This window comes from Gymnogyps californianus, chromosome 6 (assembly GCF_018139145.2).
Source record: "Gymnogyps californianus isolate 813 chromosome 6, ASM1813914v2, whole genome shotgun sequence".
Lineage (NCBI taxonomy): Eukaryota > Metazoa > Chordata > Aves > Accipitriformes > Cathartidae > Gymnogyps > Gymnogyps californianus.
Window position 1 is genome coordinate 467858 of NC_059476.1, and position 17229 is coordinate 485086.

The following is a 17229-nucleotide window of genomic DNA, read 5'->3' on the forward strand; positions in this document are numbered from 1 at the left end:
CACAGCCTGTGAAGTCGAACTTCGTAACAGAGCTCATTTGTGGTCCCTAAACAACATGCAGTCCCAACTCTCCATATGCTTTATTGCTCCAAATCAGTTTTGGCTTCCAAGTCTTGATCTTATCTACTTGGATAGCTCTATGAAATTACCATAATTAGAAAACAGTTGTAACTATTTAATCTTGTAAAGCAAACATATCCAACTCTTACTGTTTCAAAGCAACACATCCAGTAACCGCTTATTGTGAACACAGCAAAAATGTGCTGGCACATTGCATTATTCATTTTAACTGCTACAACAGTTTGCTTCATTAAGATCTCTTACACAGCTAATAAAACTAATAAACTGGTAAGACAAAAGTAAAATAAATGGTTTCAAATAAGATCTAGGCATAAGCTATCTCACATTTATGAATGATGAGTAACAGGGAGCCTTGACTGTGGAGTCCTGCCTTGAGAAAACACTGGAAAACAACTTTACTGTGCTACAGCAGCAGTAACAGAAAACATTTCTAGACTCTGAACTGAGATGCAGGACACAGTTTGTTTGCATTCAAATCCTTGAGAGCTTGAAATCACAGCAGGGATTAAAAAGAAAAAAGTTATATGCCATTTTTTAATGGGGAAACAGCACTGGCTTAACAGCAGTGAGAGGCCTTTGTGGCATTCCTTGCAGGTTAAACCACAAAACCATACCTGAATATTAGTTACATCCTCTCATATAATAAATACCCTCCAACTAAGAGCAAATTGGCTCCGCTTCATTACCTTTTACTGGTTTTCTACTGTTATGAAAGAACAAACAGTACATAATAATGAGTAATGAATACTTCAGAGTTGAAAACTCACAGTTGCCAGAGGTTAAAGATCATATACAAGATCACATAAACACTGAATTTGCATCTACAGTAGCACAAGGTTTTTACGAAGTTGGGCATTATTCTCAATTTCTGGATACACAAAAATAGTGTAAAGGAAGCCACGATTAGAAGTTGTTTTGGGGGATATGGGTAATTGAGCAAGATGCTCCAACATAGTTAAGTACAAATATAAAACTGGTGAAAAATATAACGTTAACCTCTTTCCATTCCTATAGGTCTTTGTCTATTTGGACATAGGTGTGGTGTATCTATATCTATAGGTAAGGGGACAGGGTGGAGGAGAGCACCCTTGCAGTCGGGGTGCCCCGAGCCCGGCGTGCCGCAGGGCAGAGCGGGTAAAGGTCTGCTGGAGCTGCGGCAGGAGCTGGGAGAGGACACGACACTGTGCCGCACAGCCGGCCAGCTCTGCAAACGGTGAGAGGAGTCTCTCAGAGAGGGTAATGCGTGCACAGGAGCGAGGGCATCATTTTTAGACCTTGATCCAAGCAAGGCAGAAGAGGAACTTGAGCCTTGATCTCCCATATCCAGAATTACTTTTTTTAAAAAAAATAGTAATAGAGTCAAAATATCAAAATATGAGCTTTAGTTTCCTTGTGAACTGTGAAATAATGTACAAGTCAATTTAGCATTTGTGGTCCTAAAGCATTCCAAGTATTTGCAATTTCTGTAAGTCTGAAGAAGAAAAAAAAGAAAGAAAAAAAAAAAAGGATTTTTACAAGTGCATAGCCAAGCAGCAGTAGTCCAGATAAGCCTGCTACTTGTATTTCTATATTTGATATTAACTGACAAATCCAACTTCTAGCTCTTGTTACGTGATTCAAGAGACTTTGATGATAGCCGTAGTGGGTTTTTTGGTTAAAGCATTCTGAAATTCCCTGTCACCAAGACAGGGTCTTCTTCTATTGACATGAAACATCTGACATTAACAGCGTTCCTCTGTCATGGCCAAGGTGTAAAAACCTGAGTGTTCTTCTACAATTAAGAAATGCTGAAAATAAGGTTGCCTACGGAACTTGAATTCAGTCCCCCGTCTAGAAAAAGGTAGTGACGTTATCCATAGTCTGTCTACATGAACAACCCGATAGACTTGATCCAAGTTGTTCAAAGACTTTGTAGTAGAGGTTTGGCAGCAAACCCTCTGTCTCACTTGTTGAGGAGCGGAGATCAGTGAAGCACACGAGGCAGAGGACAGCAGGCAGAGAGCAAGCGGAGGGGAAGGGGATTTACCACTGCCGTGGCCAGTGCGGGTCTGCCCTTGCCCCCACACAGCAGGATGGTGCTGGACAGGACGCGCCGGGTGCTCTCCAAGGGAACCATTACTAACAGTCTTCATTCCGTAAGCGAAGCAACCCCTGGCATCTGACCTACGGAGGGGAGAAGCGCTCCCCCCTGCGCCTGCAAGTCAGAGCTGTGCTTTGGGGGCATAAAGTCATTGTTTAAAGAAAAAAAAGCCTGTGTGAAGGGGTTACTGCTGTACGACCTCAAGGCACATTTGAGTATCCACAGCTGGACGTCACCTCTGGTGCATTACCATACCGCAGCGTGACCACAGCCGAGAAAGTCATTATCTAGCAATTGCTACTTGAACTTTAATGCAATTTAATGGTATGCAGTAAACTAAGGACAGGAAGAGACTGACTTGGAATTACTTATTAGGTATGCACAGCAGAGGTAACTCCATAACATTTTGAGCTCTTTACTGTTAACGCTACTGCAGGGTCATTCTAAAGTAATTCCTTAAGGGTTTTTTCTTAAACCTGTACAAAGTAATGTAGGAACACTTTATCATCAGCCAGGTAAGCAGCTTTACACCCTCCCCTATTACTCTGTCACTTGAATAACTGGAGGAAGGGTGCCCACAGATGGCTCCTCGCCCTGCTGCTCAGGGCGGGGGCAACAACCCCAAGGTGCTCCCAGACCCACACCCACGGCAGGGCTCTGCCACAGCCACAGGCTGGGGCTCCCCCGAGCTCTGAGATACCTGCGCTCCAGCTGCCCGGCATCCTCACCCCTGTTTCCAGTCCCCATCGCTATTTGGGGTTTGCATCCCATTCTGGTACACCTCCTTCCCCGGGTTGGCTGGCATCTCCCGGGGGGAGCTCCTCGGTCTGCCCATGCCTGCCTCTCCACCTCGGCCGCCTTCGCAGGATGGGCGAAACACAGCCCTTCAAACGTGCCACAACAGAACCATCGCGTTCCTACTCTGAAGCCTGCAGGTAGCACAGCTTTGTAAAGAAACCGTTACTACCGGCATGTATGTATGTTTATTTTTTCAAAATCAGAAATGAGTATTTTTAAGTCTCATTTACAGAAGGAGGAAGCATTATTTTCTGGAGGCTCTCTCCAAAACTCAGATGAGGCACATACATGGAAAATTTTCAGCTTAAGCAGGTAGATTTTTTTTTTTTTTTTTTAAATAAAGCATATTTGACAGAAAACAGTAAGAAGGGTTGAGACTGAGGGAAAAACGTGTTTCCAAATACAGATTATGTTTATGCATTAATGCACCCTACAGAAAAAGGAACCAACACAAACTAGTAATGCAGAGGGATTTACTTGGAGTCTACACTGCAAAATATGAAAGCCCAGGATAATCTTCCCTGAACAGCCGCTCGCCATGCCTCTGTTCCCCGAGGACGCGGCACCTACAGCATATCTCGACAGCAGTGACAGGGGCGGCAGGGAGGCAGGGAGCGGGCTCCGGGGAGCACGCCGCTCTTCACCACCTCCCCGCTTCAGCGGGCGAGCCGCTCGCCCACCGCTGCGAGAGAAGGGCTCTCCTCCGTGGGGCGGGCGGGGACCTATCGTTCTCATTGCCGGGTGCGGGAGATGGCGTGCCAAGTCACAGCTTGTTGCTGTAAGGAGCAAGCAGAGGGAGGCAGTGAGTGCCAGAAACCCGTTTTCTGCTCGTGGCAGGCGCAGAATGCCGCAAGTTTCCGTGATGTCAGGGCTGGGCTGGCTGCCGGCCGCCTGGCACCCAGCACGGGCACGTCCCCCCGGGCAGCCCGGCCGCACTCCGGCCTTCCCGCCGGGGATCGCTCACCCAAACCATCTGCAGCGAGGCTTCAGCTTCGAGAAACGTGCTACAGCCCGTGCATGCTCATGTCGTACAGCGCAGGCAGGCATTTCTACCCTGTTTTCAGGCTGTGGATTCAAACAAACAAAAAACCCCAAACAACCCTACCTGAGGAAAAAGCACCCATCTGAAAAAGGCCCAAGATCTAAACTCACAAGGGTTGCTGGGGTCTGTAACAGAACGTTTCAGTTAATCACCCTTTCCAGTTAAACAAACAGGATTAAGTCCACTAAAATAATTAAACAACCACCTTTCTGAGTGGCGGGGGGTTTTGTTTGTTTGTTTTTCTGTCATCTTCTTTCTTTAAAAAGGGTAATACACAAAAAGTTTCCATGCAGCAACAACCAAGATGACCTTTAGCTTTTAGGTAAACTTTTAACTTCTGTATTACTACAAATAAAGGCTCTAAATACTCTCAACCACCTTAAGCAACATGGAAAATCGCATTAGGGGAAAAAAAACCCTCTGCCTCCACATTTTCATCTAAAACAACCGTCTGCCGTGAATGCTACACAAAAGATCATTACTAAAATTAGTAAGGATTTTCAATAGCTCCAGCTCCTAAACTCCTCCCGCCCCAAACGCTAGGCCCAATGCAGCTGAAGAAAGTACAAGGGATGGGAAAGGAGGGGGCGAAAAGAAAAAAAAGAAAAAACTAAGGAAATAAATAAATCAACAAAAGTCCTTTCTATGTGCCCCTACAGCCTCCCTTGCAAACAGTTTCTTGGATGCTCTTGAAACTTCTTGTTCCCCTGTATTTTTTTCCTGCAAACTGACATTAAGGCTATGAGCCTGGGTACTGGGCACTTTACACAAGTGGGACAATAATCTGATTTGCATATTCTGTGAATATCATTTGCATAACATCTAGTTCATCAAATAATCCAATTTCTTGTTAAGCACTAAACTCTTTCCCATCACACACAAAATGCTCCAAACCACTATTCTCACAATCTGTTTTCACTCTCCTCTGAACAGCCACTTTCCCTCCTTGTTTCCAAGGTATGTTTTTGGGTTAAGAGAATTTTTACTGAAAAGAGGATGGGAGTCTAAACTATTTAAGACCCAAGCTACCAGTAACTGTTCACAGTTAAGAGATGAGGCATAATAACCAGCATTAGGACATCACTGAATTCTGCCTTCCTATAAGAAGGCTTCCCCCCTCATTCGCTGCAATTTCTGATTATCAAGTGCATGGTATGACATACTTGCTTACAAGACTTTCTTTTTTCTTGATTCCAATGGATTGTTTTCAACTGCAAATACTATTTTCTGCTTTGAACATTAGAAACTAGAGCAAACTCTGCAAACTCTGCGAACTCTGGGATTTTGCAACATCCTTCCCCCATAATGCCTGCTTCCACTTCTAACAAGGTTCTGCTGTTGGAAGTCGCACAGCGTCGCATGGAGGATGACGTGCAGGAGCGCAAAGCACAAGACAGCACATTACTGAACTGCCCGATTCCTTCTGCAGTGCTTAGGCTGACAGCAGGGATAGTTACACCACAGGAGGCGGATGAGTTTCCCAGCCACAGACTGATTTTGCTGCACTTACCGGTCATGTAGCATTGCCTTAGCAAAGCCGGGCTGGCACAGCTGCCTCAGGACATCTTTCCAGAGCCCCTGTACAACATCGGTAATGATCCCACTCGCCTTTACAAAATGCTTACAGATTCCTCCAGCTCAACAAACCAACCAAAGCGTGCAACATGCTAAGGTGTTCCAGAACACACTGACAACCTTGTGCCTTTTCACTCTGTACCCACACGATCAGTGCAGGTCCAGGTCACAACTGTTGCCACCCGAGAGCTAGAAGTGAATAACTGTCACCTCTGACGGGGCTACCATTTACTGCTTGAACAAAAGAAAACCACCTCCCCAGCAAATCACTCCTGACAGGCAAACTGTCTTCTCCTCTTAATCACCTCTGCATGATATTTAGGTGATTTTTAGCAAAACGATTGCTTCTTGTTTGTTCTCCTCCTTCCCTAAACATGATGCCCAGTAGGCCAGATATCTTTTCTCATAGATATTTTATCCCATTACAGTATTCCCTATCTTCAGGGACATTTATCTTCCGACCATTGCTTCTGTTCTGCCTTTTTTTTAAACTAAGAAAAAAAAAAAAAGCAGTCTCTTGTAAAACCCCTTAGACATAATTCCCATACCTTCCAAAAATTTTGGTGGCCTAGAGCTTATTCTGACCAGCCAGTTACAGGGGCTGCTGAAAGCATTCAGTTGAACAAATGTTGTCAGCTTCATACATATCTGCAAAATGTGATTGTCTTATTACTAGGGTCTAAAACAAACCAAAACACAGTCTGAAATCCACAGCATTCAAAATAACTGACTATGCTACCACAGAGATTATCAAGATTCTTAATGGTTATGATCAAATTGTTTAATGAAAGAGAATACTCAAAGATTTTACGAATATTACCAAAAAAGACAAATATGTTGGAAGAAAAACAGTGAATTGTTTAGTAATTATATGGGTAGGGTGGTTAATGGTTTTAAGAGAATTGGTTTCACTGACATATGCACTGATAGCCTGACTGTTGCAAATCAGACATCAATTACGTTAAAAGTCTGTGATTGCAGCCCATCGCAGAAAACTGTGCTTCCTATTTTAACATCAATTCCATCTATACACACTAAAAGTTGTTCTAAATCATCTTTTTGTCTCGACCACATTCAAAGCTAATTAGTTGACCTATTTTTAGGTTGGAAGTCACAGACACCACCTCAGATTTCACTACGACATACACCTCCGCCTTTTCAAGCACAAGCATGTCTTCTTTCAAGCAAAGATGTTTTCAACAAAATCAGCTGTGACCGACAACTGGAAAGGGACTTTGAGAGTAAAGCTCAGAGAGAATCATCAAACTTGGAATAAATGGAGCTTAAATACACCTATCAAAAGGCTTTAATAATGTTTTAATACTACATGCAACCCGTCTGCAGACCGCACACGGATACCAATCTTCTCTTTGTCGGGACAGCAATCAGAGCAACAAACTCCGTACTGAAAGCGAAGCGCAGAAGATCCTGCCAAGGTGCCCAAGGCCCCACCGCGCGGCCATCCTGCGTGGGTTTCCACTCGCCTTCCCGAGGGGCGGAGAGGAGCAAGTCGTCTCGCTATCAAAGCACTTGCTGTCACCAAAGCAAACCTTTGGCCGAGGCAGCGGCGCTGGGGGCAGCTCCTGCCAGGGCTGCCCACTGCACCCCCCCGCAGCGGCGGCGGCACCAGTGCGTACCTCGCCCAGCCAAGACCGTCCCCGCTTCAGTGTTTTAACCGCACCATGGGACACCCGGCACGTTTGTGCAGCTTTGCTTGGCACAGGCTTACACTCATCGTACTCCACTTTATACATAAAGATCCATACTACGAATGGATATATATCCATCTAGGGCAGCAGTACCGCACGCAGGAAAAAGTAGATTTCTGTAATGTCTACAGCTACTGATGGGTATTTAATCATTTCCATAATCTGAATGCCTTCCTTGCACAAAGAAGAAAGACTGCAACAATGAAAAAAGAAACCAAGAAATAATTTAATCTGTTATTGGAAGTTCTAACCTAGCCCGGCCCCCAAATCAGAGCATGTTTTAGATAGCAAGTTAGCATAACCGCTCGCCATCCCTTCCAACTCCAAGCTTAACAAGTAAAAAAGTGACTTCTCAGACGGCAGCCAGCTCACAGAGTGCTCCTTCTTCTCTTCTCAAGGTAAAAAGCAAAGCATAGTTTGTACCTTCTCTACTCCACAGGTAAGACAGAGCTGCAGAAAATCACCGTGTGGCCTTTGTCAGCCTCGTTAACAGCACTTTCCCGTTCTTCACCAAAAAGAGTGGGGTTCTCCAGCACACAGGAGGTCCTTGAACTTTCAAGGCTTCGCTGTCCTAAATTAAGCCACGAAGGAGGTGCCAGCTCCAGGTTCAGCTTCCCGCGGTCCCACCACCCCCAGCCCCGGGCTGTGCCGCAGCAGGACGGCCCCGTCCGCCTGCCCGCACCTTCCCGGACCCCAAGCCCCGTGCCCGGGGCGGACGGGTCAGAAGGGGCCGGCAGGAGCAGGGGTGGTACGGGTACAGGTACAGCCGAGGAGGGCTGGGAACAGGCACGGGACGGAAACCCCCCTGACCAGCAGCTGTCTGGAGGGAGCTGACTTTCAAAACACTACAGATCAAGGAGAGATACTCCTGGCTGCCTTATTCATGTTTACAAATTAAAAAATTAGTTCAGTGATGCTCAGTCAAGAGGCAATAAGATGCAAAATTTGATGATAATTATAGAAGAAAAAAAAAACCAAAACCACTGGGCCAATTCTCAAATTGCCATATTTCAAGACAGCAAGTTCCTGAACCTTAGCTTTTGGAGATGAATTAAACAAACAAAATTCACTACTTTCCTATAGGACAGGTACTTTTCTGGTTTCACAGAGGCAAGCTGAAAACACAGATTTGAGGAATTCCAGAGCCAGCGCATACAAGTCGCAAATTCTGATACCCTGTGCTCCTTCTGAAGAGTATCACTACTTGACAATAGATGCTCAGAAGAATCTACACCTTCAAACAATCACTACCTTAGCCTACACCAAACCAGAGGCAGAAGGCTCGGGGAGGTTAAATCTCTCCTTTAAGTTGCCATCACACTAGCACACGTATTCTTCACGCACTACCTTTGGGAGGGAGACGGAGCACGGGGAAAAAAGGAGGAACATGGGAGGAAAGCTGACATCTGTTTCTTTCTGCTTTACAGGTAATTTAAAATATGCTAACTTTAAAGTTAACATTGTAATCCACAGAAGAGAAGGAACATGGCATTCCTCAATCATTTGGTGAATGTTTTTGATGATACTGTGTTTTAATTAGATGATGCACTTTGATCAGTTTGTTAAGCATTCATGGACAGGTGGATGGATTTTTCAGGAGCCTTTTCTTGTTCCTAAAGCATCTCACTACTACAGCACTACCAGAGATGCTGACTTTCTTCCTCTACTACTACTTCTTTGCAAAAGCTGGCTGACTTTAAGCTGTCTTGTTTATCTACACGTAATGAGAATACAATACCTATGGCTTATATCATAAGCAAAAGTGTTATGAAGCCCCAAAATGAATGCCATGTATTCACCCATCGGATCAAATGGAAAAAGCAGAGCAGTGAGGAAGAAAAGCTTCACTATAAATTTAGCAACGGGAAACAAGCAAGTTTCTGAGATCCAGGCCATTCTTTCCTCCTAGGAGCCTGTTGTCAGCAGCACGTCAAGGGCTCCGTCTATTCCAGTGCTACATGACATACATGGGAAAGGCTCCACCACCACCTCCTCTGGGGAGCACGCCAAAAGCCGATACCTATAAATATCAGGAATTTAGTTCAGTTGAACTCTTCCTTCATTTTGTTTTACTCTTCCTTGGGGGAAAAGCAGCAAATAATAGTGAACTGATAGAAAATTACCCAGTATTTGATAGTTAAATCAATTTTAAACTACCAAGTCAGATGTCACCCAAAATGCAGGCTCCACTTTTACAAGACCAGACCGATGAATCCAAGGAAAACAGATCAGACAAAACAACATCTCTCAGCTGTATCAACTGCGTTGTCAACAAAAGCAATCAAGCAGCATGCTGCTTTATGGGATGCTACATTGTAAGCTGTCATTAAAAACATCCCTGAAAGTTTATTTAAAATATTCTTTCCTGTTTGTATTTCTTGGACAAACTGTTTAATTTAACAGCATTAGATCTTCCATATTTTTCATGTTAATAATGTAGGACACTTGTAGATCAACGGCAGAAGTTTAAGAATTTTAGTATGTGACATTTGAATGTTATTTTAGTCCTCCATATGCTACCACATCCTCAGAAATGCATACAGCATATAAATCAATGATAAAACATAAGTTGACTTGTATTTACCCATCACAGCAATTAAAATCCCTTATTTTAATTTACTGGAATTTAAAAACAAGCCCCAAAAATGCTCCTTCATTGATATGTTCTTTGACATCAATGCAAAGACATGTTTCCATTATGGTTTAATTTCTAGAAACATTTTAAACTTAGAGTGGCAATTGTGCTTCCTTTTTTGTGGAGATTATTTTGACTGCTTACAAAAGGACTTCATCCTCAGAAGTTACGCAAACTGTATTGACACAACTACATATGCAAATTGAATTCCTCAGAAGAATGGAAAAAAAATTGTGGTCTGCGGTTTATCTGGGTTTCGAGTTTACGAAGAAGTATTACGAGCCATTTTCCAGTACTTCTGATGAACTTCAATTTGCAGAGGTTTTCAACAAAGCATGCAGAATTTAAAAAAAAAAAAAACAAAACACCACAACAATTCTGAAGTTGTACATTTGCTAGGTTGCTACACAGCCTAGTATCAGGACAGTGCTGTGCTACTTTTGGTACAAGCGTATTAGTCTCTTCCTTAAGGAGCTTTTTATAAAGTTTTATTCCACTTCCTACTGCGTTTGTGAACACGGCATAAACTGTCATCCTGCTGCACACACTGAAGAGAGGAAGAAGGGTTCAAGGCTACCGAACGGCACTGTTCCTCAAAACACACTGACGACTGCCTGTCTGTTCTGTTACCAGCAATGAGCAGAACTGGTAACCTTTTTCTTTTTTTTTTTTTTTTTCCTTCTTTCTTTTTTTCTTTTAAATACAGCTTTCTCAGATTGCAGATACGGAGGGCAGAGGCATGGAGAGGGAGGGTGGACATAGCAAAACTCCTGCAGCTGAGGGATGGGCTCAGGTCTACTTTAGCTACACTTTTGCTGGTCTGGACCCTGCACCTGACTGGCCACATGGGAGTGTTAATGAATCGTTTTCTTCCTATTTTGAACTTTGTATACACAATATTCACTGGACCAAAGACAGACCATGTCCAGTTACATGTTAGTGGTCCCTGCTCTAAGAGACTAGCAGCTCATTTTTTCCCCTCCTCTTCCTGTTTTCCACAAACTATTCGGAAGCGTTTCCGTAGTGCTCACCCCACTTTAGTAAACAGCTGAACATAAAAGGAATCTCCTTGATAAAGATGCATAAATAAGTAATGTGATGCTGAAAAATATGCAGCGATCTTAAAAAAACAAAACAAAACAAAAAAACCCAAAAAAAACCCCAAAACCACCCACCCCCCCCAACCCAAAACCCCAAATAAAAAGAGTTCTATCTATTTGTATTCCTTCATAGGAAGTCTTTCCTGAAGATGTGGAGAGGGTTTAAATCAGAATTAGCTGAGAAAGCCTGTACAGTTTGAGCATCATGTACATACAGCAGTAATCAATCAAGATGGAAGCAGAAAAATAAACAGACGAATCTTTTGTGAAGTTGACAGATAGTGAAGAATATAAGACTGGTTATTGCATCTCAAATTTTTGCAAATCCATTAAACTTGCCAGAAGCAGCAAACTGCAGTATTTTACAACAGTGCAATAAAGGTCACAGGCTGCACCAGTAACCTGAGCATATAAATAATTACGGGATATTTTCAGTTACAAAAAAACAAAAGATAAGATACTGCTCATCATTTTTTCTGTGCATAGTTTCACTTTAAAACTTGAACAGCAGAATATTGTTGCCTTAACCATTTTTGTATAGGAGATGTAAAACTGAATAAAGGAATCTTGTGGCCTTTCAGTACTTAAAGGGGGCTTATAAAGAAAGATAGGGACAAACATTTTAGTATGGCCTGTAGCGATAGGACAAGGGGTAATGGTTTTAAACTAAAAGAGGGTAGATTTAGACTAGATATAAGGAAGAATTTTTTTACGATGAGAGTGGTGAAAGACTGGCACAGGTTGCCCAGAGAGGTGGTAGATGCCCCATCCCTGGAAACATTCAAGGTCACGCTGGACCAGGCTCTGAGCAATCTGATCTAGGGGAAGATGTCCCCGCTCACTGCAGGGGGGTTGGACTAGATGACCTTTAAAGGTCCCTTCCAACCCAAACTGTTCTGTGATTCTACGAATCACAGAATCTATCAATTCTGGCAGATACAACACAAACTGTCAGAGTGAAACGGCACTCACGCTACTTCTGAGGGATGACACCTTTGTGTTCCACCAGTGCTCATTTCCTATTGCTTATTTACATGTTTCTGCATGAACTCGGCGAGTTAAACAAGTCTCTGCTACAACAACACAATGTGTAAGAGTGGCTTTTATGCTTTAAAAAACCCCACACCCAAAGTTTACAACATATTTTATAATATGGGTTCAGTTTCAATATTTTCACATTGCCTAAACAAGAAAATTTTCAAGAAAGAGCAGACAGCAGGACTGATCTATTGCAAATCAACATCAGAAATTGTTAGATTTCAATATAAGTGTAAGCTGGACTTCCCAACAGATTTTTTTTTTTTTTTTTTTAAATTACTCAAATATATTTCTTACTCAGGAGACTTAAAAGACCATTTCATGCCAAACTAAAGTCATTTTTATAAAATGTCAAAACTTTTTTTAGGCAGAGGATTGTCAATGAGAACAAATTGTGTTTATACGCTGAATTTTTATAATCATTACTTAGAAATCCAGAGAGAGACATACTTTTTAGGACTGGTTTTGACTATAAAATAGTGACTTCAACTTCACAAAGCAAAAGATCTTGACATTATTAATTAAGCCAATAAGTAAGTGTGCATAGAACTCCATGAGAAAATAAGCTTTACCTTACCTGATAAAATTCCCGAAGCCAATTCTTCTGTAAATTTTCTGGCTGAAAAACAAAATACAAAAATTACTTAAGAATAAGAGTAATGTATTTTTATAATAATATCCCGATACTTATTGCTTTCCTCACTGCATTCAAGTGGGGAGTTTTTTCCACAATTAAAGAAAAAAGTACAAACATGAGGATGTTCCTCCACAAGCGCCAATCGACAGACCTCTCCTTTTTGTTTCTGAGTCGCCTCTTCTCAAATTTTCACTAGGAAGGTACATTTTTTATACGACTTCACAACATTCGTACGCATACAAGACTATCAAGCAATTAATTCCACAGACTTGATAGGTATTGAAATATGTGCTTTTAGAAGCACACGTTCATTGGCTGAATATCAAAAACTTTACATGAACTGCTGACACCCAGCTCCGGCAACCCGAGCTTCAAGTTACATGGCTTTACTTCTAATGAATTGGCTCAGAGGGATGATTCTGCTTTTGCGGGATGCTCGAGCACATTAGAGCTCCTGTCAAGGACAAACTGGGAGAAGCATTTCAAGATTGCTACAGAAGTTATGAAAGCTGAAGCAGCAAAAATATGGTAAGTACAAAGTTCTGCCTTTTCAGAAACATAGCCCACCCCAGATAAGATTATGGAGGGAGATAACCGATTTTCACACATTAAACGTACAGCTACAAGAGAAACATTTGTTGAGCTTTTATCGTCAACAACAAGACTTCTGGGTCATTTTTGCATCATAGTGGGGAATAAAAACCCAAATCAGACTTTTCTCTCACAGCAACAGCAGGAATGTACAGTATCTGTGGGAGGCAGCAGAATGTATTGAACTAAAAACCAGAGATGCCTCAACATCCTCCCTTTAGTAACAGTCATGACACCAGCTGCCCGGAGGCAAATATACAGGCATGAAATTTCTCTTCTGCTCTATTTTCCCATCAAGTGTGTTATTTTCAAATAGCTGGATACAACTTTAAACTTACTAATTTATACTGACTGCTTGTTGCATGAAGATTTGCCCATAGGTGGCTATAAAGATTTGTAAGTAGTCAATTTTTTTTTTTTTGTCTATAAAAGTCATCCGGTTCTGTAAGCCTATAAAGTCTACAAGTCTACAAAAGTTTTTTTGAAAGCTGAGGGGAAAAAGCGCTATGTTTGTCCCTTGCTATCCATCACCTCCCTTTTGTTGATCACTCCTTAACAATTCTGGAATTCAGACATTATTGGTCAAGAAGGTGAAATTTTCACTCCTTAGGAACAATTATTTTTTCTAGTGATGAACTTTCTCAGTATTTCCTATGGAAGCGATTGCTCTCGGTGCAGGGGAGCCGCTGACACGGGGGCACAGGGCTGGGTGCAAGCAAGCACTTGGACTCGCCTGAGCAGCGGCCCCTTGTTCTGTGCCTGAAGCCAGCCGGGATGAATCTTGGCCCGAGCTCAGGGACGTCTTAAATTAATAAACACACAGAACAAAACATCCATGTCTCCCACCCATGCCCTTCCCCTCGGCCAAACAGCGTAACTCAAAGCCAGAATAAGGAAGCTGCAGACACAACTGAAAACCGAAGGCAGCCAGGCAGGCAATAAAATAGTCCCTCTAAAAACGCCATCTCATTAACTGCTTATTTAGCAACTTAACTCTTTTTCTACTTATTCTGAACTTAATGAGACAACCCACTGAGTAACAGTAAGTAACGATTGTTGCTTTTATAAAAGCAGCAACAAGAAAACAAGCAAACCAGGAGCTGCTGTGATTTCAAGCTGACTTCTAACTTGAAGTTACAAAGATAGCACAGGATTTATTGGGGTTTTTTTAAATCACTCTACAAAACATGTATGAACTGGGAACATGCTTTGTATATGATTTGTGTATGATCTAAACCAAAAGGCCAGATTCAAACTATCAAGAAAGCAAGATCTTGGTGATTGGGAAATTTCTAATTAAAATTTTCTGGTAGTTATGAAAACTAGATAAGCAAGTTCTGTGTTAGGCCACAAGCACACTTCAGCAGTGCTGTGTATTTATTTTCAAAACAGAAAGTGTGGCCTTACTCAGTAGGTAACAGGCAATTTTATGTTAAAAAACAAACAAACCCTGCACACTCCTCACTTCTCTATTTATGCCATGCACAAGATGTCCTGGGGACCTCTTAAGTCTTAAGAATAATCCAAAATTAACAGAATTCAGTCATTTTTGTAAACCCACTACAGAAAACCAAACCCCAGTTCAGCCTATATTTACAGACAGGAGCTAAATGACGGGTGACAATATCCCAAAGAATGCAAACTGAATTTGAGGCAAACGCACTCCAGAGCGCAGGACTCTTCACCGAGAGCCTTACCTAGTTTCAGACATAGTCTTTCCATGTTAAGCACAACCATAAGATTTTTATTTAGCATGTTTTGAGATTTTCAGTTAAACCAGAGTGCAAATCTGTAAATACGGATTGCGCAGCTATTCATGTTAATTTATATTAGCTATGGCTTTTTAAGGGAGAAAAAATTCCTACCAACCAGGAATATTTAAAGCAAGTTATTCATACTTGACGAATCTCAGGGGAGAAAATAAAGCACAACCTTACTTTTGTTTTTAAATGCTACTGCAAGTGGTAGAAGTTCCCCCATTTGCTACATGACTAAATGAAAACATTGTAAGATTAAACAGGAAAACAACTCAGTACATCAGAGGGAAGTTGACAAGACGGCTCCAGGGCCCTCCAGCAGCTCCGCACCTACCTCCCACATGCCAGGTGAGATTGTTTTTGAGAGATCAGATCAAATATTGAAAAATTTGCCAAACTAAATCCTGAGCAGTGACAGCAGTCCCTCAGGTGAGCAACCTATAGAGGCTCCTCACAGTGCACAGTGACCCAAGGCTTACCCAATTCTTCTACCATTACCCAATTCTTCTACAACTCCCAGCTCCCCCCCTCCCCAATGCGGCACCCGAAAGGCAATGTCTGTTATGAGGAGGAATAATGATTTCGCTCCCAAGAAGGGACAAGGGGTTACTGGATTTTGTTTCCTGTGCTCCTAGTCCTTCTGATGCCCTGGGACATTGCTTGTAGCAAGTGTCAAGTGTCCATAGCTAGAATTTACAGCAATACACCATCAAAATACCATCTAACACGGACTCACGTTGAAGCAGCAGGAAGAGGCTATAGGAGTGCAAAACCAGATGGCCCTAGCTCTTAGTGGCAGCTCTGCCACCACAGCTCTTAGAGACATACTGGGGATCACTGGACCCTTCTGTGTCCGGTGGCCCCACAAGATGAGTCACGGCGGGAAGCCAACAACACGCTTGCTTGTTCTGCCTCCGCTACCCAGCCTGGGACGAGATGGGCAACACTATTTAATTGTCGTCTTCATTACAGCTTTGAGATCCTTGGATGACAGATATTATAAATGGAGAGCATCACTGTATCGATCCATACCTCCCACTGGAGGAGATACAAATACATATAGAAAACTCAGAGTTCCCTAGAAAAGTCAAGATCTCAAACCTACACAAAACAAATTACAGCAGCTACATTTTGAAGGTAGACCAGGACTGCATTTTGAATGGAAGCAGGAGTCAGCCACGAGTGACGATCAAAATAAAAGCTGCTAATAGCAGTCCTGGTGCCACATTTAGCTATTACAGTATCTACTAACTCACGTATCTGTGAAAAAGCAGGAGCAGCCTGCAAATAGATTCTTGTGGAGGAAGAGTGCTTTGGAGTTTGGTTTTTGTTTGTTTTTAAAAAAGGCTTTCTTTCCTTCTGATTTTTAACCCCAACAGTCACTACCTGGAAGCCAAGGGCAGATGTCCTCTATGGAGCTGCTGTGCAATGTCACCAGGTGCATGGAGAACTTCAGCTCAGGAAGAAAGGACACCATTCCACCAATAGCCTGGACAACCCACACCTGAGTCCTTGTGAACAAGATTTAACACAGCTCCGTACCCTGCCGATATAACCCCTCCTGACACCCACTGTATTTTAAATTTGCTGGCACAGGCCAGCGTTCAAACAGAAAGAGGAAAAATGAATTCAGGTCACTAAGTAGAGGTATACCTAATTCTACAACTTCGCTTGCCTGCGCACCCCTTTAAACTAATTAACAACGGAGAACAAAGTCTCAGGGGGGAAGGCATTTATAGAAATAATTCCAGAACTAAGGCAGGTACAACGAGATGAAGCAAGTCACCAAAAGCTGTAGAACCTTCCCGACTTCCTCCTTCCTTTCTCTTCATCCGAGCAGCACAACAAAAGTACCAAAGTTGCAGAGTCAGGAGCCCTCAACTGGGGGCGAGGGATGTCAGAGACGCGTAACGCCGAGGGCCCCGGGCCGGCTGCGGGGTCAGGTCCCGTCCCCACCGGGACCGAGGAGCACTGCCCGCTGTCCTGCCCCGGAGATGGCAGCAGGGAGACAAGGCGCCAAACACGGGCCTGCAGCTGAGCGCCCAGCTCCAAGGGGCCAGTGTTAAACAAGTTAATTCTGTAAAGGGCTGTTAATTGCACCATCGCAGGTAAGAAGTGAGGGGTTGATTGACCATCACAGTTCACAACTGAGATTTTCTGAAACGGGTGACAGCAGGTGGCAAAAG

General features: G+C 42.9%; 1 protein-coding gene across 1 annotated transcript in view; it reads right to left on the reverse strand.

Moving 5' to 3' along the window:
* Positions 1-17229, reverse strand: part of INPP5A (inositol polyphosphate-5-phosphatase A) — a 260559-nt gene that overhangs the window by 182544 nt on the left and 60786 nt on the right. Inside the window, exon 2 of the mRNA XM_050898952.1 lies at positions 12636-12677. Within this exon, the coding sequence (XP_050754909.1) occupies positions 12636-12677 (42 nt within the window). The remainder of the gene's footprint in view (positions 1-12635; positions 12678-17229) is intronic.